This window comes from Haemorhous mexicanus, chromosome 11 (genome assembly GCF_027477595.1).
Source record: "Haemorhous mexicanus isolate bHaeMex1 chromosome 11, bHaeMex1.pri, whole genome shotgun sequence".
NCBI classification, from domain to species: Eukaryota; Metazoa; Chordata; class Aves; order Passeriformes; family Fringillidae; genus Haemorhous; species Haemorhous mexicanus.
Genome location: NC_082351.1, coordinates 10,191,187 through 10,214,808, shown reverse-complemented (window position 1 = coordinate 10,214,808; position 23,622 = coordinate 10,191,187). Strand labels below are relative to the sequence as shown.

Sequence of the window (23,622 nt, the reverse complement as noted above, 5' to 3'; positions counted from 1 at the left end):
TACAGGGAGCTTAGAAAACTGCCTTTATTCTATTAGTTCTTGGAAAAATGAAAATACAGAAAGAGTTTAGTTGGCTGCAGAACAGCAAGAAGTTCACAGGTTAGGAGTCTGATCACTACATGGTAACCAAACTTACACAAAAAGTTTCTTTTTTTTTTTTTTTAAAGTTTTGAAACTGGGTCCAGCAATGAATTTAAGGCAACTGAACAGTTCAGAAGCTTTGAGTGTGAGCAGGCTGTCTTTTCTCATCCCTACAACATGTTATGGAAAAACTCCTCCTGGGTGTGCAGACCACTCATATCATTCAAATGGGTCAGACTCTTACAAATGAACAGGGGAAGAGGATCAGCTGCTTTCCACCGGACTTTATTTTCAAATACAGTTTCTTAAAAAACCCAGAACACCTTAACGCAGAGGTTACAAGTAACAGTATTAGGAAATCCAATTATACAAAAAATACTACATCTAAGCTGGGGTAAATAGATTTATTTTTGGTAACATACATTTAAACTGGCACTAATTACACAGTAACTAAAAGGTAACTAACATGAAACCACAGAACCCTCACTTTTCCTTAGCTGAATGGGACTTGGTCATTTCAGAGTGATCACATTTTCAAATTAATGTTTTACACCAAGCCATGAAAATCAGATCTTCCTAAATGTGATAGCACTGAAGCTACTCTTGATTCCATACAGCCATGTAACGGTTGTACTCAATTAGAATAGGACGTTAGTTATAAAGTAGTTACAGACCAATCCTCTGTGCTGACAGCTTTTTCTCTTTATAGAGACAAGAAAGAAGATAGAGAATTGTCTTCAATTAGCGCCTGGCATATCCTGTGAGTGCAGAAAAGGTTTGTTAGAGGAATGTTGAGGTTAACCTTGGGTGCACAGATGAATTTGATGCAGATTGTTATAAAAATCATGGTTGGCTTCTAAATACTGGTAGCAAGATGACTCGATTTTTAAATCTCTTAAGTAAATTATAGATAATGAAAAAGGCCAGTAATCATACACTAAGATTAATAAACAGCACTTCAAAATTACTCAAGTGCAGGGTGCTGCTTTGGCCATCTTCCTCTGGCCACGCTTTATAAGAGAAGGCACCCGGACTTTTTCTTGCCACGCCGGGCTTGCAAAGCAGCTCTAGTGGCCATTTCAAACACCTCCCTGACACCGTCTTTGGTCTTTGCCGAACACTCCATGTACCCGAATGCACCAATGCGGTTTGCCATATCCCGGCCTTCCTCGGGTTTGACAGGCTCCTGCAACAGCACAAAAGCAGCAGGTGAGAACAGCCCAAACCCACACTGCTCCTCCCCTTCCCACCCAGCTTCCCAACAAATGCAAAGGAATTTCTGGATTAAGCACACGTAATGAACTGGTTAGTTAAAAATCCAATGCCAGAGGACACGTTCAGTTTTCTGATATCTCTGAGCTTGAAAGCTGCAAGACTTTTTGAAATGAGCAAGTGACTGCCTATTTCTGATGAAGCATTTATGCAATTCTTTGCCACCGCTGTAAAAAAGCCTATGAACAAATCCCCAAATCAATGCCTCCATATAGGCGTTGATCAGACAGCCCACAGAAACCAGCAGCCAGCTGTGGGTGCCTGTTTAATGCTCTGCTTCAACCACCACACACTTCTGCCATTTATTGTAAGGCTCTGAAAGGAACCTGCCTGCTTCATTTTGGCCAGCTCTCGTCTTGTGTGCTCGTCATTCCTCAGGTCCTTCTTGTTTCCTACCAAGATGATAGGCACGTTGGGGCAGAAATGCTTCACCTCCGGGGTCCACTTCTCTGGGATGTTTTCTGAAGAAAATAAATAGAGACATGACTGTACAAACCCCATTCCTGGGGAGAGTTTTATTTTAAAGCTTTTACACGCTGCCTGAGTCGTTGTAACTTGATAATCCACACTGATGCCTTTTTTCTACTCTTCATAAGGAAGCAAATAGACCTGTTCTGGTGTTACCAAAAAAGACAAGCCTGTCTGTGGTAATGTGAAGGCTGAAGGACATGTAACATTTTGGCTTTTCTCAGCAGCTACCTGACAAGGGTTAGCACAAGAGACTTTGAAGAACAGCATGCAGAATTTTGGACTGGAAAGTTAAGGAAATTTCGCTTCAAGACAAACATTTTATTTATCTCCAGAAGTTAGAGATGGGCACAATAACAAAGCCTAAGTTTTAACCTCACTTCTTTTCCCAAAGCAACACAAAACAACCCCTCTCAGCTCTCCCCTTACTGCAGCAGAACTGTTCAACACACTAATTACAGATACATAGAAACAAAGGCTTGTGGTAAGTAATTTTCAATCTGCCATTTCTCCCTACATGCAGCAAATGAATTTGTTCTCATACACAAGCAACCTCCTCCTCACATCCCTACATGACTTTAGTTTTTTAGTGAAAGGAGGACTTGGGGGTTTTTGAAAGCAAAACCTTGACAAGTTGTGTATAGCAGGAAGTGCTGAACAGCCTAAAACATCTGGCTGTGCTTTCATAAGCTCTTAGACATTTGAGATTCACCAGTGGATGTACCTGCAGGCTGCATAACCACTTTTTATCTTCATGAAATTCCATTCAGCTTTTGAAGAGACATTCACTATTATGTAATATGGCATATTTTCTTGCTTGAAGGAACAACTTAGACAAGGGTTTTGAAGCTAGTTTTTGCACTACAGCCAAAATACCAATTCTGCAGCTGCACCTGGAGTGCTCAGGTGTGCTGGCCTCTAGATGCTGCACACCTGAAAAGCTGCCTGGCAGTTCACTGCTCCAAGGGACCCTGGCACCCAGATACTGGTGAGCAGGAAGGGAGGAGAGGGAAGAGAATTTTTACAATCTGGGCAAACACAGAGTGCTGCTGCAGCTCTTGTGATGCTCAGTGTTGCTGGAGAATTCCCTAATGTCTGAAAACTACACACTCAAACCAGCAGCAATTCTGAAACTAGGAAAGCTCCCAAGGGAAATACATTCTACAGTGCAATTTCCAAGGGGAATATATTGATATAGAGAAGTGGTTCTGATTCAGAGAGATCTACTTACCTAAACTATCAGGACTATCAATTGAAAAACACATAAGTATAACATCAGTATCTGGATAAGAAAGCGGTCTAAGTCGATCGTAGTCTTCCTGTCCTGCTGTATCCCACAAAGCCAACTCAACCTGCAAAATTAAGATAAGGGGTTAGTCAGATCACCAGGAAAGTTCTGATTCAGAAGCCAGGAACACAACAGGAGTGAATAAAATATTTCAGTCAATACCACTCAAAAGGAGGAGACTACAGGAGACTACTTTGACAGGAGAACTATTAGGAATTTTACATTCTGTAACTCCAAAAATCAACTTATTGCTGCTTATGAGTCTTTTCTTTATACCTATGACCACTGTTCTCTAAAAGGACATAAAAGCTACCAGCAGGAAAGCAAGACAGAAGAATTGAAGGGAATCAGCTCCAAACTCTCTGGGACTGGGAAACTCTCTGACAACCATCCCAGAAATACCAGTTTTCAGTGAAAGTGGACTAACTATATGCTTTTTAGGATTATGCACTTTTTCAATGGGTTTACAGCTGGAACATTTAGTGACTAAGATCAAGATGACTAAATGTCAAGATTGTACTTATTTGAGCACAAATTTAACAAAACTGATTTGTGCGTAAAGCTTCTTTTTACTAAGAAGTAAAGTACTTAATGTTCTCAATTTTTCTACTTTTGCTGGAGCTAGGTGAGAACACCCCAACAGGATTGTTTAAAACTGTAGAAGGACTAGCAACATTTAAAGCAAAGGACTTCAAAAACTATAATCAAGCTCTTTAGGTACATATACTCTTGCTTAAGATTCTCTGATGAGTCTGCCCTCACAATGGAGTGGGTGCCTCCTTTAAACCCTTGCATTCAAAAATTCCAGGAAAAAAGTCCACAGCAGCTCAGATAAAGACAGATGGGCAGAACTGGAACCCAAACGTGAGCCTGCATGTGCAATGCAACTGTCTGTTTAAACCGTGAAGAGACAAAGCCTTGAGTTGCACACATATACAAAATAATCTTCTGTATTTCAGTCAGAAATACTCCTCCTCTCAGAATCACCTCTGCAGCTGCAAATGTGAATTCTGTGGCAAATGTTGATTTTTTAAAGAGATGTCTATGACACTGGAATCAGCTCCTAAAACACCACATCTGCTACCATCACTTCTTTATCTTCATATGACTTCTGGACATTTCTGGTAATGCATGTCTAGGAAGACAGAGGTTAAGTGGCTGTCAAACAGAAGAGGCTTAAGCACTGCTCTCCTATAAACTTTTGTGATCAAATTTTCTGAAGACCGAGAGCTTAGGTAAAATATATCCTCTAGTTACAAAAATAAAATCAGCTGATACTGCTCAAGCTGCTCGTGCTATTTTCCTTTAGCTACTGGCTGCATCTAGCTGATAGGGCATGACTCCCTATTCACTCCTTCAGAGATGCAGAGATTCAGGCAGAAAGGAATGAGGAAGTTAGACTTGGTGATAAGAGAGAGAAATGGATATCACACATATTTCAAACAATAGTCCTTAGAGTCTAAAATACAATATAGAAACTGTACACAAGTTTGAGGAACAAACATGTCCTAATATTAGTCTAAAAGTAAATTTTCTTTTACTGATTCACATTATAGGAGAGGAAAGCTCTTTTTAGACTCAAATAGCAAGAACCATCATGACTAAATCCATAAATAACCCATCCCCGCAGCTCCAGAAAATCAAATTTAACATAAAGTCCAAAACTAGCTCAAAAACTTTTTCTCCACTCAGGATCGACAGTCACTGCATCTGAACTAGAATGGACTGAAAAATGTCCTGGCTGTACCTGAGCCCAGAGCAAAGGCAAGGTCCCAGAGGGACGAAACAGGGAAGCTCAGCACCATCAGCACCAAGACCTGCCACATGCCTGACCTGCAGTCCCACGGCAGAGTCAGCTCTATGTGGTTACAGCACCCAAACAGACACAGGCTGTGCCTGCCTGAGAGGGTTTGTAAATAGCTGAGCTTTTAAGGTGCAAAGGTCCTACTCTGTGTGCTTCTGGAGTATTCTGGAAAGTGACAATTTTGCATATCACCCAGCACCTTGCTGACAGAACTGCAGAAGGCAACCTACCCAGGGATCAGCACCTACAGCTGCCCCCTGGAGCAGGTGTCTGACATGTCTGCTTGTATGGTAAACAAAAGAACTCAAGAGGTTCCACTGATTAAAATCAGATTTTCAAAATATTTAAAACTAAAATGAAATATTTTAATAATTAGTTTACTGAAATACAAACTGAAGATGAAGCTCAGTGAACTGTGGCTACACTTGAGTGCTAAGAACTGTGTTCCTTCAGACAAGCAGGACAGGTGATGCTGATGTACACTACAAAAATCAACCCTCTTATCTACCTGTCTGTCATCTGTTCTCAGAAGGATGCTGCATGTTGCCAGGAGTAGGTATGAAGAAAAACCTCTCCAAGAATTAGTCTTTGTTAATTACAATATCAGGTACCCATTAAAACAGGGACTCTGTTCCAAAGGCCAGCAGCTCCAATGCCCTCAGCATCTTTGCATTGCTCCATCCTCTCCCGCCTACTGCAGCATTCTGCTCAGACTGACTGCATGGCTTTTAGAACCTCAGCTTGTGTACAGTTAGAAGAAGCATCTTTTAGACATTGGATATGAGTACTTTCTAGCAAGGCCAGTATTTTTTTCCACAGGAACATCCTTAATATGTGGTTAATGCTTCTACTGTAAATATATTTTTAAATATTAAGTAAGTGTGTGTCCATGCTATTCTGAACAAACACCAGTTTATTCTGGCTCTTAGAGAAGGGTTCACATACCTGCTTTCCATCCACTTCAATATCTGCTACGTAATTTTCAAAGACAGTGGGAACATACACTTCAGGGAACTGGTCTTTGCTAAATACAATCAGCAGACAGGTCTTTCCACAGGCACCATCTCCCACTATAACCAGCTTTTTTCGAATGGCTGCCATGGCTGAAAAACAAAACAATGACTTGTTAATTCAACTGTTACAGCTTTTAACTGAGATACTAATAATTAATAAACACCAAGTCTTCAATTAATAAGACCTTTTAAATTAGAGAAACAGACATATCTGGACTCGGGTAAGTTCAGATTCCCATCCTTTTAAGAAAAAACACTCCCCAGCACTTACCACCACACCAGTGAGCCCACTAGGTGCAAGAATAATAGAAAGGAGAGGAGATGGGCCTGGTTTAGCATTTATTTTTCTGTCCTAAAGGCTGAGATAGCAGCACCCAGAGACAATGAGTGAGTGAGCAGCACTGTCCCAGGGTACCCTCTCAGAAGTGTACTGCAGGTAATCATATACAAGATGCTTCAATTGAAGGGCAGTAACATTTTCTTAGCACACTGTCTTAACTACAAAGTACCAGTCAGCTGGACTGAGGAGCACCTGCTGCCACGTCAGAGCACCAACAGAAGGATCTCAAGGTAACCAGCTCCTCAGAGTACAACCACCACTCTGCAAAGGATTTTGGCAGGATACATCTCACTCCTCAGCCCACTTTCCTGGGCATTAACCTGCTCCCAGGTTAACAGAGCCTGCTGTCAGCTGGCAGTAAGAGAAGGGGGTACTCAGAAGTGGAGACCCCCGTGGTACTCCATGCAGATCTCTGCTGTGCAATGAATTGATCAACGATGAATTGATTGGTCTGTATCAGGACCATTGACTGGTCTGTATCATGACCTGCTCATGAGCAACTCTGGCCTCAAAAAGACAGTACAAAAGCTTAAAAAGCTTTAAGGAAAGCCTGGAGTCAGGGTGGGGCCAAAGCATATGGTTGTTTTGGATCTGGCAAAGCAATCAAAACCAGCACTATGTATGTGTTTGCTCTCTCTTTTCTCCAGGTGTTTATTTGTGACCGATGCAGGGACAAGCCAGAGATTCAGGGAGTGACCTTTCTACAGCAGAGTGCAGTGAGGACAGACCCATAACAACTTTTTTCTCCAGAACACAAAGGGACTCCAGGGGAAGCCGCTTAGTCATGCCATGAAGCTTCCTGGAAATGGAGCAAACACCACAATACCTATGACTGCATGACCAAAACACCACAGAGGGAGCACTCTGTGAGTTAACTTTTGCCATGACAAACCCAGAACAAAGTTCTATGAGGATGACCAGGGCTGCTGACAAGGGGAGAAGGCCTCAAAGAAGCCCAGGAGAGATTTAAAGGACACAGAAAAAACATTTTCTCCTTTTCACCTCTTCTCTTGCCTCATGAAATCAAGTAAAAAGGTAAAACTACCATCTAAAAGCAAACTTTGGTACTGTTAGGTGGTGAGGAAGCAGTGGATATTAAAGAGATTCTGTACTTCTGCTCCAGGTACAGAGAATGTTCCAGGTACCATTTCAACCCACCAAGCAGCAAGGGTCAAGGACAGCCTTGTCAAAACACCACTGCTCAAGTGATCTAAATCCATGTCTAAAGTGAGTTTCTTTCACCTAGCAGATATATATGCAGACAAGTTAGTTATTTACCTTTAGAGACTTGGGGTAATTTTTACATTTGTGGAAGGTTTTAAATGATCCAAGTCTTGTTAAAGTTTTCTTTCCATTGTTTTAGATGATTTTGAATCCTTTCTAGCAATGGTAGTATTTGAATTTTACAGAACTAGAAATTATCTGTCCTCTGTACCAACTCAAGATCAACTACTTGTAACTTCTATTTAATGTCAGTTTTGGCTAATCTGCCCTTCAAGTCCTACAAAACCTCTGAAGTAATCTACTCGTGTGCTCCACAACGTTTACAATGAGAAAATGTCCCTCAGTGTACCCTCACCCTTCTCTGATGTAATATAAGCCCATTACTGTTTATGCTGGTTTTTGTGGCCATAAGGAAATTGATTATTCCCTTTCCCCGGTGCAGTTGAGAATACATGCTTTCATTTAGTCTTCTCTTCAGGCTAAACAATGCCAGTTTATTCAAGCCTTCTCTGTAAGTCATATTTCCCAGACTTTCCCATTGCTCCCTTCTGGGCGGAGTCCAATGGGCACAAATTTACCAAAGTGTGGAGCCCAAAAGCTGAATCCAGCATTTCTCATAGGGCTCTGTGAAGAGTGCCCAGAGCAGAAGGATTAATTTCACTGATCTTCTGGGATACCCTGCTTAAACACCAATCTGGAATTATGTGTCTTTTTCTTTCTTCTTCCCCTCTCCTGAAGACAACACTGTTGATACAGTCAGCTTTTAATTCCTGATAGCTCACAGACTTTTTTCATTCAGATGTCTATACAGTGAGTAGTTCTCTCTTCACACAGCTGAGTATCCACTGCCACACTTCTATTTGTCCTTACAGTGACTGATGGTCTATTCTACCTTCAGGTTCTAGCTCTGTCCTCCAGTTTAATCATGGTCTGTTGGATGCAAGCTTAATAGTAGTGATTCCCAGATAATTATCTAGGCCATTGATGAAACCACCCTGGAGACACAGTGGGTGGCTGACAAAACCTGTCCTTCCCTGCCATCCCCCCTCCTTCTCCCTTCTGTGCTGTGGCTGGGAGTGGCCTGTGATGCCTTGAGTTCCCTGCAGTATCACCCAGGGTAGGTGACCTTTTGGCATCACCTACAGATAACTGTATTTTTCAATGGAGTATCAGAGTAACCCTATCTTCTTCTAAACACTTACATCACTCAGATTATTTTTTAAGTGTTCCTTGCCAGTTAAATGTTATGTTTTGGCCTTCTACATACCTATGCCTAAGGTCTACAAGGAAACTACAATTGTGTAAAAAACCCGACAAACCGATTGTTTAATGCAGATCTTTCTACAAATCCTTCCCCAAAAAAGCTTGAAAAATTTATGGATATATATATCAAAATTATTTCAGGAGCTTTATTTTATCTCCTCAGTATATTTTTCCTGAGAAAAGCCTATCATGAGACTCTCTGTCCTGAATGCTTCTTGAGATGTGTTGACATCATTTGGACCCAAGATGCCTTTCAGCAGTGTGTGCCCAACCACTTCCTTCCCACTGCTCAGGACCTGCCCCATGAGGCTCTCCAGCTCACAGAGCTCTGTGCAGGACCATCACCAGGACAGACCAAACTTGCCCAACAGTCCCCTCCATCTAGTAAATTCAAAATCTAGGGAATTAAAATTCCCTCAACATCAGCTTCTAGACGATCCTTCTAGACCATCACAAAAAGCCTCAACTACACAATAATTTTTTGGTGACCCATGGCATCCTCATATATTTTACTTTAGTTTCACAGCATTACCACAAAAAAATTCCTTCTAGAACAAGTGTGTTGTAAAAAATTCAATTCAGGAGGCAAAGATCACCACTTAAAATCTCCAATTTTCAGAAGCAGTCTAGATTATAAATGCTGGGTAGATATAAACACCTCAGGATGTCAGCTCTGATCACAGACAGACACCTCCACCCACCTTGGAAGGAAGTCACCAAACATCACAACCACTTCTTTCTACTTATCGTTATCAATGAACCATAGAATGGTTTGGGTTGGAAGGAACCTCCAAGATCATATAATTCCAACCCCCTGCCACAGGCAGGGACACCTTTCACTAGACCAGGTTGCTCAGAGCCTCATCCAACCTTGATCCAACACTTTCTAATTTAGGAATTCCTTGAATTTCCTAATTTAGAGGATTCAGTGTACAGATCAGCATATTTCAGCTAGTTATTTTTAGCTAAAATAAATACATTCCTCTCCAGTGGGCAGCTGTAAGGGGTTGTCAGGTCTGGCAAAGATTCAGAAAAACAACATCTTGGTAGCACAATAGAAAAAAAAATGGATTGTTAGAATGGAGCTGCATCTTAGTGGTGCGTGTTGCAAGGACAACACTAACAGCATTCACAGCAGCTGGGTCTTTCTGGTGCATTCTGACATGCTCTGGTTTTCTTCATCAAGTATTCTGAAACATGGAAATACATCAAATTTGTATCAGCAGTATGTGAAAATCAAACCACTTTGTTGGCCTATAGAGTTTAATTTAAGATGCATATTACATACAATTTACTATTTATTGCAGCACAGCTTTTTACCAGTGCCTACATTTAGAGCTAAAAAACCTCTGTGAACTACCTGAGAGGGTGTAACAAACAGACCAAACCCAAGCTACTACTGCCTCACTGTAACTGAATGAAAGTACATTCATCTTTTACACAACACACAGAGCAGGGAGCATCCAATAAACCCAGAAAGCTGCTGGAACTGCATCACTGATGATGCATGCAGAACATTGAGCAAGAAATAATTTATCCCAATTAGTGTAGCAGAATGGCTGCAGTGATCTTCCAGGAGAACCTGTGCTGTCTTCTTCAGCAAGGCAAGAGATCTGCAATTTTTCCTCCTCTTAAATGAACCACTCTTTCCCCTTTGCATTTATAGGATTCTCAAAACCAGCTAGTCTGCTAGATTCAAAGTGGAAACTCTCACAACATGACTCAAGTGACTCATCTGAATGGAAGAGATTCAATTATGACATTTCCCCAGCCTCAGCCTGTGTCTTTCACAGGTATTACAGGAGCTTTAGACATCATTTGCTCAATCCCACTAACATCACAGGAGGTTACAACACAAGGAGCTCCTGTTTGCAGAGTTGCCACACTAATATCCTTGTTACAGGAGGCTGCTGTTTCTCAGTGCAGTGAGGCTCCAAGACTCCTGCAGCATAAAGCCCTGCTTGTTAAGGGAATCCACCAAATACTCCAGAAGAATTAGAAATAGGGAAAATATTTTTTTCCATGTTTTAACATACTCCCCCCAAGTATTACTCTTTACTGCAAGGGAATTTGCCTCTTCAGCATGTTATTTATTTTTCCAAGGAACAACTTTTCTAGTGCCACCTCTCTGGCAAGTCCCAAGGCCACACAGCATGAGTGAGGATTGTGGACACACTGTTGACATTATGAAGTTGGATAGGCTGACAAGAGACATGCCAGGTTTGTCTGTCTCACTCTGGATCTCATCCTTGAGAAAGTAACTGATAGAAGAAACAGCCCTTTACGATCACACAGGTATCACAACTATATTTAATTTCAATTACCAATTAACTACTAGTAATTTTATGTTGCCTGCTATGCTATACAGGCAGATCCTTTGCATAATGCAGAATTTTGTAAAAAAAAAAAATAATTCTGGATTATTGCATGTCAGCAAGAACTCAGCAGAAGCAGTTCAGCATGCAGTAAGGATGCTGCAAGGGATGGGGGGAGAACACCCTTTAAATTCTTTCCCATCTAATCTTGCTGAAGTCCTTAAAACCAAAATGTTGGAAGGTAAAGGTTTTGAAACCTTAGAAAGACTGCCTTGCTGCTGACTCCTCTACACACTACTGAAGCAGTTTGCTGCTGAGTGAATTACAGCCTGGCACTCTTCTCACTTGCTTTATTTCCCTTCATTCAGTCAGCCCTGACTTGGGCAGCAGGAGGAACAGGAGCCCGCTGAGGGACCAGAAGAAGAAACCCTGCTCAACTGTCTCCCACCCTGACCAGTGAGGCCCTGCCCTCTACCTACCACAGGGGAGAACTGACTCTGTCCCAGTCCCTCAACTGCTTCTGCCTCAGTACCTGCATTTACTCTTAAAATATACTCACTTTTGTTCAAGTCTGAGGTGGAGGAAGAAAGAGTTTTCCCCAAAGACTCCAGGGATCAAGAGGGGATGAGCAGGCTTTTCTCAGTTTTCTTCTGGCCATTTAGCAAGGTCAGGCATTAACACTGAGAACTAGCAAAGCAGTTTGGAGCCCAAAGTAGATCAGCCCTGGAGCAAACAGGTCTGATTTTAGAGCAGCTGTGTACAGTGAAGAAAGAGACTGAACACAGAGCATCTGAGTGGGTGAAGTGGGCTAAAGACTATGACCAGGGAAGGGGTCAGGCAAACAGGCCAGGAGAAGAACAGTAGAAGGACGTAACCACTCCTCTAGAGCAGAATCCAGGATTCCCACATTTCCAACAGCAGGCAAGAATCTCAGTCTTCTCCTCCACTTAAGTCCCAATGGAGAATGCCAGCAACTATACATTCTATAATCCTTTTTTGCTGCTCACTTCTCATTAGTGAAAGCACATATAAACAAATACCAGAAATACTGCAGCTTGCTGCTGAAATGCTAATCCTGCTACCTTAAATCAGCTTCCTTCAGCATATGTAAGCCTATGTGTGCTATCTTGCCATTTTTCCCCACAAAACCAACACAGGATGGCCCTGCTCTTCCATAGCAATAGTTGTGAAATAAAAGAAACTGTGACCCAAATTCACCTCTTAGAAAAGCTGCAAACTGGGAAATCAACAGCCTTGGGACTGAAATAAAAGTAAGAAAAAAAATTATGGAAAAACGTGACGCAATCACATAAAGGAGTCGGATACAACCCATGTTTCTGCTCCAGGGTTCTTAAAAGATCCTGAAGATGTACATACCCCAAAACACCTGGCAAGCGACCACTTATTTATTGTCTGAACTGATCTGTACAGCCAGACACACTGAGCTCAGAGTGATCTGCTCTTCTGACACCATGAACGACCTGAAATCAAGCATTACTGGGATAGAACCTCAGTTCAATTCCAAGCCACCAGAATTCAAGCACTAAAAACATGAATATGGTCACCTCAATCAAGGGGACAGTCAATACACTTCATTGTAATGGTTGAGGTTTTCTTAATTCTGTGCAAGTTTGCCTGTGGACACTTCCACTCATAAACCAAAAAGCCACATTATTTAAAGTGTTGCTAACAAGACCTTTGAGAAATAGCTATATTTATATTCCTTACTGCAGCCAGTACATAAAGCAGTTTGACAGTACTGCAAAATAGACCTATTTCTAACTACAGCACTATGTGGGAGCAGTTGGCGAGAAAAAGTGATCTGCTGGGGCTTTTTGGGAGGGTTACATATGAAATCTACACTTGAAAAAAGTTCCAAAGGTGGCAAATCACAAGGCAGGCTACTGATATTGCACATTAAATTTAACCCTCAGAGAAATGGAATTTTTCTGTTGTAAGACTGAAGTACAACTGAAAAACTGACACAGAAGGTCAGGATAGTAAACACTGAACACAGATCCTTTGGGAAGGTCTTTGGACAAGGCAAGCTGAGTGTTCAGCTTTCTGATAACAGTTCATTCTACAGCTCAGCCTACATCAACCAGGCTCAAGTCTGGCATGTTTTAGTAGCTTGGAAAAAGTGCCTTGCAAATAGAGCTGTACATTTCCAGAGCCAGCTTTAAATCCGGAGCAGCATAGCTGTGTTCAGCCCCAGCTAATAAACCTCCCCAGGTCTCAGCTAACTCCATAAATAACCAGCTCAAGCCTCTTTGTACTACATCATCAGAACTGGGAACAGGGTCAGCTTAACTGCATTAGGTCTTAGCAACACTGGTTGCCAGCCCCAGTGAACCCTTAATGACTGATTAATTTTATACAGTCATTAAGAGTTATCCAAAAGTACACAATAGGTGTTTAATAGGCATGGGCATACAGTGCACCTTCATTAAGGACACAGAGTGTTGTTCATGCTGCCTCTGCAATGGCTGTGATGGGGCAGGAGGTTCCTCATGGAGTATAAAGCCTGCCAGTGCAATGTTTTGGAGGAAACCTGAATCAGCTGTCAGCACTAGATCCATGCTGAGTGTCATGTGGACACAGCACATCTAATCTGAGATATCATGTGAAGTCTCAAAGTAGGATTCATCCTATCAAATTACAGCCTTTGCCCTTGCCTTCCTCTTCAGGAAAAATCCCGTGTGACAACACACAATTCATCTTCCTCTCAGAGAAGAAAATTGTTTTGGATTCTAATAAATCTGCTTGAAAACATTTTGCTTTGCTCTCCTTCCCTGTACAGAGCACCTGCCCCTGCTTTACAGGAATGAGCCTCAGCACTGCCAAGTGCTCCCAGGAACACACAAACTGTCTTCTGTGAAAACACCCTAATCATGACCTGTGCAACCCTCTACACCCAGCACTGTGTCCCACAAGCAGCTCCAACATGGACACTGACCACTGGACCAACTTGTTTCTGCACCTAAACTTACACCTAGAGACTCACAGACCATCTGTTACTGCAGGTCTACACACATGGAAATAGGGACATTGTCTTAAGAGTTAGGTCTCTCCACCTCAGAGCCTGGCAACTCAGGACTGGATTCTTGCACTAAAGAAGAGGAAAAATGAACAAGAAGCTTCTCCCTGCATGTTCTCCAGCCTTCAGCTCAGGAGCTTCTTGGGTCAGATGTGGTTCCCATGAATCTGGTAACCTCAAACAGATTTCTCCTCCATGAGCTTGTCCAGACTCCCTTTGAACCCATCTAAACTTCCAGCACACACAACATCCTGTGGAGGGAGTTCCCACAACTTAATTACACATTGTCTAAAGCCACTTCCTTCAAATTCAAGATTGTCCCTATTAGCTTCTTTTACTGCCTCCTAATTCCGAAATGGAAAGGGAGTGAACAATTTGCCTCTGCTCACCCTCTTCCTGCTGCTCACATAACAGCCTTTCCAGACTGGAGCACCCTAACACACAGAACACAAAGCTGGTTGGTTTTTTTAAATTATTTTTACACCTTTGACAGTAGTGCCTGTCTATTCCTGGCATAAGGAGTAACAAAGTGGTAGAGGTGTCACCTTCCCATCCCACATTATCCATCCCAGTTCCAAATGCCTCAGGGCTGCTGCAGCACAGCTCCAGGAGAGGAGCCTTAAACCCATTCACTCAGTATCAGAGAACCACACCCTGAGATGCGTTTCAAGTGCAAACAAGCCACGGCTTGGTCACTCCCCAGTACATTTCACCCCGTGCATTAATTCAAGTGCAGATCATGACTTTAAAATAGCAGTAACAGAGAATGCCATACCATGCTCCTCACTCCAGCAGTCAATTACATTTTCTGCATTATGAAGTTTTCCTTGTCACTTCTTCAGCCTCTGCAAATTTCCCATTACGGGCATTTTGCATTTCTTCCTGGTGACCACTCAAAAACACAGCTCAAGAGTCCAACTCCTTCATGTCTTCACTACACACAGACTCACTTGAGCCTCCACTTGCCTTTATACTAAATTTAATATGAACCATATTGATTTTGTTCTGGATTCTTTTCTCACTGAAAACGACATGCAATTACTGTCAAGTACGAACTGAAGGCTATGATGAACACTTGCACTTAAGAACCAAACTAAAACAATTAACACCTCCTGTTTCTATTTCCCCCAGTCCAGTTTGAGCTACACTGCCTTAATTCTTTCCTGAACACTTTGTTACTTATTTCATTATTGTACCTGGGATTGATGTCTTAAATCTGATGGGATTACAATCATTAAGATTGTCCTACTTCTCTTTATTATTACCGCATATTAGCATTCTTTCAAACTCAAACTGCTGCAGGATGTAAAGATCTCTCTCGAAAAAAATTACATTGCCCCCTTCAATTTTCAGGCCAGAGATCTTCAGAGCTAAGATATATATCAAAACAGAGGTGTCAATTACCAAATCTGGTTAGATTAGGTGTGCAATATCATTCAACTTTTTTTTTTTTTTTAAACTTAATGAGATAATCAGAATACCTGATTACACGGAAGTTCTCTGTGTATAGATAAATAACTGCCAAAAGATAGGAAACCAGGCAGAAGGAAATGCTCAGCGCTCTCAGAAAAACACCCACGGAACCTGCACAGCTCAATGTTCATAAATGACCTGAAAAAGCGAAAAAAAATAGCTATACAACAAAATTTACTGGTGATGTCAATAAAGGCAAAGGCTAACTGTGATGGATTTCAGAACCTTAACAGGCTCTGTGCCTTGGCAATAAAATTTGAAAAAGAGAAATGTGAAGTGATATGCAATGTAAAAACCAGACTCAACTTTCCATACGAAATGATGGACTGGGAGCTGATCACTGCCACTCAAGGACAGCATTCAAAGGTTATATAGTTAATTCCTTTTAAAAAAAAGCTCAATACTCCTAAGTGCCACAATTTTAAAGATTCCAGTATTAAGAACTAGGAGAAAAGGAACAAACCAGAAACCATTAAGATGATGTCGAATCCATTGCATGACTGCATCTTCTGATGTGTGCAGCTGTGATCCTCCCATGTCAAAAGGCTATAAATGAACTGGAAATGACTCAGAGCAGGGCACACGGATGATTAAACTACACAGCAGTGACCATATGAGGAACAACTACGGCAGAACTGGAAAAAGGACAGTCTGGAAGAGACAAAGCCACAGAAGAAAACTGGATGCTTCTCTCAGACCCTAAAGAGCGGTGAGCAAAGCTGGGGCCTGAAACAAGGACAAGAGCAAACGGGATGAGCCAGCTTGAAAGCAAAGGCAGGCAGGCCTCCCAGCAGGACACATGGCAAGGCCTCATCACATTTCTACTTTTTAGATCCATAATTTCATAGTTATTTGAGCTCCTTTTTCCTCCCAGTTACTTTCCACAATTTTGAGCTTCTGTTTTCTATTTTCTATGTTCAGTTACTACTTTTCTCCTATTTCATCTGTACGGCTTTCTCACACTGTTTTTTAAGCATGAACAAAACAGATGCCTTCATTTCCTTTCCAAGACAGGTTATTTAATTCACATTCAACACTTGGGAGGAGAAAAACACTGCAAAAGAAGGTTCCTGAAAGACCTTTTTTAAGCATGTTTAAGTCAAAATTTTTAAAAACTAAACCAGCAATATGTGCAAGCAAAACTCTGTCTTAACATTGTCAATGTGCATCCTGTTTTGTTAACACCAAACTTAGCAGGGTGCTCCTGATCAACTGCCTGCAAAGTTCACCCCTATACTGTTCACCTCCCTACGGGTACATAATTAGTAAACTAACACCATTTCAGAACCCAGGGAAGAAGACTAATTCAAACATTTCTCCCTTGTCTTCCTCTACCATGACAAGTCCCTCTCCAAGGCTGAAGGCAAAGTTTGGACTTTGGGGGCAGAAAGAAGGATTCTGTCTTCAGGATCTGTGACTGCTGTTGCTGTCCTTGCCCCCTCCATGGAACATTGTTGCTCATTTGCCCCCACTGACTCCATCTTTGCTATCTGCAGGCACAACGACTTACAAGAGCTCTTATGCAACACCGAGTCCCAAGATAACTTTGCACAAAATGAGATTAGGGCTTAATATTGAGGTAATTATAGCAGATCTGTGGATTTCCATGCATGTGTAATCTGCAAAATGCTTTGCATTTCAGCCAGTTTCTTCTTGGTGTTCTCTTCTCCCAGACACCTCCTGCATGTCAGATGGGACGTGGGGCACCTCATGCTGAGCAAGGCAGGCTTCTGCTTAGGCATGGTGGCTCTGTATTCAGGTGCTGGCAGTAAAGCACGTATGGACAAGAGAAACTAACACTAACTTCTCCAGACAGCCATCTAGTTGTACCCACAACTGACACTCACTAGTGTTCCTTCCTCCTCCTCTCCCACCGCAAGACATCTGTTGAAACTGCACTGGTTCAGATCAAACACACAGCAAGCCCAACAATGCCTAACACATGCAGGTATCTCAGACAGAGTAAAAGAAGGAGCAAATGCACTGATACCACCACAAGTTTATTTTCTCAGCAGACAGCTTGGGGGTAATTATTTCTTTTTATTCTTTATGCGCAACAGCCCAACATTTGACAGTGTTTTCTCCTGTCATTCCACCTGTTTGCTTCTGAAGCCACGTAAATCGCTGTCATTCAAAGCACTCTGTGGCCCTGCATTCTGTGGTCTCGGTGCAGACTGAGGGAGAGGCACCATCAGTTTTGATCTCAACCAGACTGCTTGGTCATGTCTTTGCCAAGCTGAGGAGTTCAAATCTTTTTAAGCATCCCTTGTATGGAATCCATTCCTTATCTCTGATTGCTATTTTCAGCCTCATCTTTGCTTTTCCAGTTGCAATGTATCTCAAAGCACTGTATCTCAACACACTCTAATCAGTGTGTTGAGGACTAAGAGACATGATGCTATCCCTGTTTTCCTTTTTTCATTCCTTTCCCAAAGCCCCTCACACAAACTCATATGATCACTGTTGAACACTAAACTTCCATTTTCACAGAAATATGGCAAGCTCTTCCTTCTAAGTGGCAATAATTAACTTTCACCCCATCAGTGCACTAACAAATTAAGACTACCCCCCTGCTTTGTATTTATCTGGAACAAATTTCATTTGGCATTTTGCTGCCTGTAATTCAGTGTCAGAAGGACAAGCTGCATTCTTCCCAATCAGCTCTCATCTTTTCTTCCCTTCATCTTCAACCCCTTTCTCACCAGATCATTTATGAACATGATGAACAGTAGAGATGTAACAGATCCCCCTTCTTCTCTTGTCCCAAACTTCCCTTCTCTGTGCTTCTCCAGTCATTTAAAAGCCCCAGGAGCTATGAGCTGCACCATTTCCTTTGCAAAAGCCACACTGGCTTTCTGCTACTCTACGTTGTTGGTCCATCTGGTTAGCTTTTTTTTGTCTTCTACTTTTTAAAAAGGCACTGAACTGTGATATCCTGCTGAACTATCTTTAAGAACTGCTACCACAGAAATCCTCCTCTATTTCTGTGGCTTCAAGGTATTGAGAAGTTACACAGTGTAATTAGTAATTTGGTCATTTCAGGCCTGAGTTTCCTTTGGAACCCTTGGGCAAGCACCATCTGGTCTTGGCATCTTGTAAATGTATTTATTACTTTGCTCTATAAATTACTTTGCTGACAATTCAAGCAGAGACCGATCTTTCAATGAGTCCTGTTCACCATAAAGAGAATATCTGGCACAGGGAACCTCTTCGGACTCCTGGACTCCTCCACAGGAAACAGGAATAAGTCATCTTCCTACTCATGGCTTTATCATCAAATATTTCTTTCACTTTTCCATCATTGGCCCTCCAGAATCCTGAACCTTTCTTGTTTCTGATGAACTTGGAATTTTTTTTTTTTAGTATGATGTTTCTCAGGGTCTCTCTGGCAGGTCCTTGTATTTTTCATTTGACTTGCCAGGCTTCACTTTCTTATTTGGTCACCTTTTCTGGTCAACTTCAGGACTTTAATTTCTGAAGGCTGTATTCTTATTTCTAATACTTTCTTTATCCCAAATTGCATGCTCATTCTCATCTGTCAACATTCCACAGTATAATTTAAAATCCTCCCAACAACATTTTCAATTTCAAGGGCAGAAGCCTAGTTCTGCTGTGGTTTACATGGAACCCAGCCTTTCCAAACAGCTCTTGGACGGAGGTTCAGAAAATGAGCCAATTCACTTGGTCAGCACCCAGTCAAGATCCCACTGTGAGACAGCCTTCGCACTTCACATAATTTCAGCAGAGCAGACGGGAGGTGATGGATAAAGAGCCTCCAGGTGTAAAATATAAGAAAAATGAAATGCTAGCAAAGAATGCAAACAGAGATAACTGGTACTTGGACAGATGCTAGTTCTTTCAAATCACTGACACATGCAAAGACAATCTTCCTTAAAACAGTGAAGATGAGGAGGAGGAATCCCTTTGTACACATTCCACACTAGCAACCTGCTCCAAATGTGACAGTTCAGGCCAGGTGAGACAGAACTATTTATGGTTGCAAAACACTGCTAATTAACTGAGCAAAGAGACTGAATTGAGCTCTGTTTCTGATTAAAAAACAACAATAAAAAAGCAAGCAGAAAACCCACAACTGTCAGAGCCTGAGGAAAGCAAAACCTCATATTTGGTGTACTGCCCAATTTTACTGGGTATACTTGTGACTCTCCATCTGTTTCTTTTATAAGGGACCTTGGTCATGAAAAGTGGTCAGAGAAAGACAGCAAACCTTCTTCTGATTAGTTTAATTAGCTGACTCATTTAGGAAGGACTGGCTGTTAGTTGTGCGGATGGCAAATATCTTAATTAAAAGGTGATCTATAGATATTTTAGTTCAACTTTTATAGCCTCAAATGTCCTTTCCAAATGAAAATACGGTGATAGGAAAAGGACAGAAGAGAGGATGTACAGGGCAGTGTCACTCTACCAACTCCAATTAGCCTTTGCTACTTTATTCACTGTTCAGAATGAGTGGTAACAGATCCCACCAAGACCAGAAGGCACCCAGACACTGAACAGTAGTGTAAAAGTAATAGTAACTTAACTAGTGTACCACAGGCAGTATTTTGGGATATTTTTGAGATTTACCAAAAAGAAATAAGCAACTACCTCTTTCTGTTTAGCTACCCACTATTTATAGCAGGAGAGGAATTATACCAAAAGGCAAGGAGCAGAGGATTTTCATCATGCACTCAGGTGTGTGCAGGTGCATAGCTGTACCCTGGGAATGGAATGAAGGTCAGCTGTCATTTGGCACATTTATTTTGCATTGCACTGTTCTCTATTAGAGAGTTTCACCCTTATTATGTGTTTTACTAGGACAAGCTCATCATGGATTGATTTAAAATTTCAAGGGCACACTTGCTGTACTTTATCAACATGCTAACTTCCTCAAACTCACCCAATTACACTTCTCCTCCATGTTAGTTCAAACTGCATTTAAAGACACATTGTAAGGCAACAGAGCAGAACTAGAGAGACATGAGATTTAGTATTAAAGGTAAAAGATGGTAGCTGAGTGGACACTTGGAAAGAACCTGATGATACCACAGCAACAGGGAGTAAAATGTTAGAGAAACTGAGAAGGTACACTCAGCTAATGAAAAGGTAGCCAAGGTCAGAAATATCTAGCACGGAGTAGACCACAGACATGGTGTGAAGAAGAGCCCATAGGGTTCTAGGCAACTTAAATACATTGAGAGAAAAATATCAAGTGTAAAAAACAGAAAACCCAAGAGTTAGTATCAGAAAAATGAGGATATATGATGATTCTTCCAAGAGCCCTCCAAAACATTTTCATTTGGAATTTGCTTATCTGAAGAGCCATCCCCAGTCCTACATCCTGGTGGCAGTTAAGATCATTTAGGATGTTTTTACTGTCAATTCCTGGCTCAGAGAACTCCCTGCCTCTGGCGCTTGGCTGCTGTGGCACTCGGCCAGAGCCTGAGCCTGGTGAACGAGGCGGGATAACATGAGAGCTGCTCAGCTCAGTTCCGCCGTGACTGAATTTATTTTGCCCCTAGTGTGAAGGTGCATTCATGTCTTCAAAAATTATTTTAGAAAAACCCATGTATTCCAGTATTAAATGATACAAAGCACCCAAATTTAGGGGTGATTGTACAATTGTACAAATTCAAGTCAAACATTTATGCTGAATATGCTGTTAAACATTCCAGTGAACTAATTAAAGTGAAATAAGGCTAATGTTTTTCTTTTTTTAAACATGCAGCCTTGGTCCAAATCAGTGCCAGAATTAGACTCTGTATATTTGAAAGAGAAATGCCAGTGCTGTGTGGCTGGAGACCTGGGTAAGACCAGAAGAGGGCAGGAAAAAGCACACATGTATCAGAAAAGCCTTTAACAGCAAGCAAATATTTTCACAATCTTTTCAGGGAGGGAAAGACTTAATATTTCCACACTGGGGAAAAATCCCCAAATAAAGACATCAGAGAACCTAATACTTTGAGTCACAAATAATACTTAGGGCACACAAAATTAATTTTTGAGATTTCTGAGATAAAAAGAAGATAACAAAAGTCTGCTTCTGGAAGAAGTTCACCATTTCAAAGTCACACAAATGGCAGAATTGATGCTTAGGCTAAATTCGGGGTGGGGGGCGGGGGGGGCAACAACAAACTTAACATTACCTAGGGAGGTCTTAGTGTCTAATTTTCTCCAAATACTGTAGCACACAGAGAAAGGGTGGGTGGGAACCACCGCTCCTGAAGGGTTCCCTGCAACAAACAGGTGAACTGTACCAGGAGAGAAACAAAAGCTGGATATGAGGCAGCAACTAAAAACAAACAAACGCCTGTTCCAGACACCTCTTAAAGGGATATCAAAGCAGATGTGGTAACATTGGACTGGGAACAATACTTCATCCTAAAGATCTGTAGGAACTAACTCCACCACACCTCTGGGAGAAGTTTTTTGGGTCTTTTTTTAAAACCCAAACAGTTGTCTTGACGTTCCTCTCACCCTCGAAGGAACGGGTTTCCTGGCAGAAAAGGTTTATGCAGAGTGTCGTTTAACACCGGGCAGTCCTCAGCCCAAGTGAGGCTGTCGGGCCTCCGGTCGTGTCAAACCACCCCCGGCGTTTCCCCGGCCTGCTGCAGCCGCCCCACCAAAAAAACACCGCCCAAACTTTCCAGTTTCACTCCAAAGGCCGATTCCTCCCCAAGATAAAAGATGAACGGCTCACAAATCCCTGGCAAACCTTCCGCACGCACCCCGGCACGGCCCCGTGTGCCGCGGGGGGCCCGGGCGCGACCCCCGGGGCGGGCGGGGCGCGGCCCCGCCGCCGGTGACGTCACACAACAAGCTGCCACTCACCGGGGCACCCCCGGTGCCGCCCGTGTCACCCCGCGGGGCCGGGAGCAGAGCCGCCGCCACCTCCCTCCGCGCCGCCCACGGCCGGGCGGCGGTACCGGGTCCCGGGCGGGGCGCGGGCGGCTCCCGCGGGAGAGCCCCGGAGCCGCGCCCCTTCCTCCCCTCCCCCGCTCCCGCGGCCCGGAAAAGGCCCCGTTACCGACCCCGGGAACTCGCGGAGGGGCCACCCCAGCCAGCCCTCCCCTTCTGTGCGCGGCGGTGGCGGCGAGAGGCCCGGCCGGGTCCGGCCGCCCCCGCCCGCAGGCCGCGGACTCCCGGCGGGGGCGGGTGAGCCCCACCCGCCGACGGCGGCGGGAAGGGGGGAGGGGAGAAGAGAAACCGGCGATCCGCTCCCCCCCGCACCCCCCGGTCGGCCGAGAGCCCCCCGGTACCTGCGGCCTGCGCTGGTCCGGCTCCCGCCGCCTCCTGCTCCACAGGCCCGAGCGCGAGCGGCGGCGGCGGCGGAAACGGGCGGGGCGGGGCGGGCCGTGCGCGCTCCCGGCCCCGCGCGCGCCGCGCTCCCGAGCCGCCCCGCCCGGCCGCGCGCGGCCGCCCGCCCCGCGGCCAATCGGCGCGGCCGCGCGCGGGGGCTGCCGGGAAGGGCCGCTATAAAAATGCCGGTGCTATTTACATCGCGCCAGTTGCGAGCGCCCGGGTTGGGTTGCGCGTGTCGTTGTGGGGGAGCTGCCCGCCTCCTTGTGGCCTCATCGGTGCCTACCCCCTGAGTAGCCATCGGTGCTGGGTACGGCCCCTCCGCACCTTCTGGGGAAAAGGCGGTTGTGGTGGGGACTTGAATAGCAATGCCCAGTTTGACTGTGGGTGGTTCGTTTCCCCCTTTCTTCCGGTGGAGTCACACTGCAGGTCCCATGCGTGGTTCTGGGCCGTCAGCTCAGAGGAAGATTTAAGGGGCTGGAGTGGGTCCAGAGGAGGGTAGAGAAGCTGGTGAGGGGTCTGGAGCACGAGTCCTGTGAGGAGCAGCTGGGGTGTTTAGCCTGGAGAAAAGGAGGGTCGGGGATGGCTTTGCCACTCGGCACAACTCCTGGCAGAAAGCTGTAGCCAGGTGGGAATTGGCCTCCCCTGCCTGGGAACTCGTGATGGGGTGAGAGGATGTAGTTTTAAACTGTTCTGTGCTGGACGTCAGGAAGAGTTTCTTCACAGCACAGGTGATCAGACTTGG

General features: G+C 43.6%; 1 protein-coding gene across 2 annotated transcripts; it reads right to left on the bottom strand.

Annotated features, from left to right (window-relative positions):
* RHOA (ras homolog family member A) lies at positions 1-22,948 on the bottom strand. 2 transcript variants are annotated; one of them, XM_059856372.1, is made up of 6 exons: positions 22,838-22,924; positions 15,587-15,716; positions 5,859-6,016; positions 3,053-3,173; positions 1,684-1,814; positions 1-1,267 (listed from the first exon to the last, which is right to left on the bottom strand). In XM_059856372.1, exons 3-6 carry the CDS (start codon positions 6,012-6,014, stop codon positions 1,094-1,096), a joined length of 582 nt encoding a protein of 193 aa, XP_059712355.1. In that variant the 5' UTR covers positions 6,015-6,016; positions 15,587-15,716; positions 22,838-22,924; the 3' UTR covers positions 1-1,093. The 2 variants fall into 2 exon arrangements, with proteins under 2 accessions (XP_059712355.1, XP_059712356.1); XM_059856373.1 differs by lacking the exon at positions 15,587-15,716 and having other exon boundaries at positions 22,838-22,948.
* Positions 22,949-23,622: the final 674 nt, after the last annotated feature.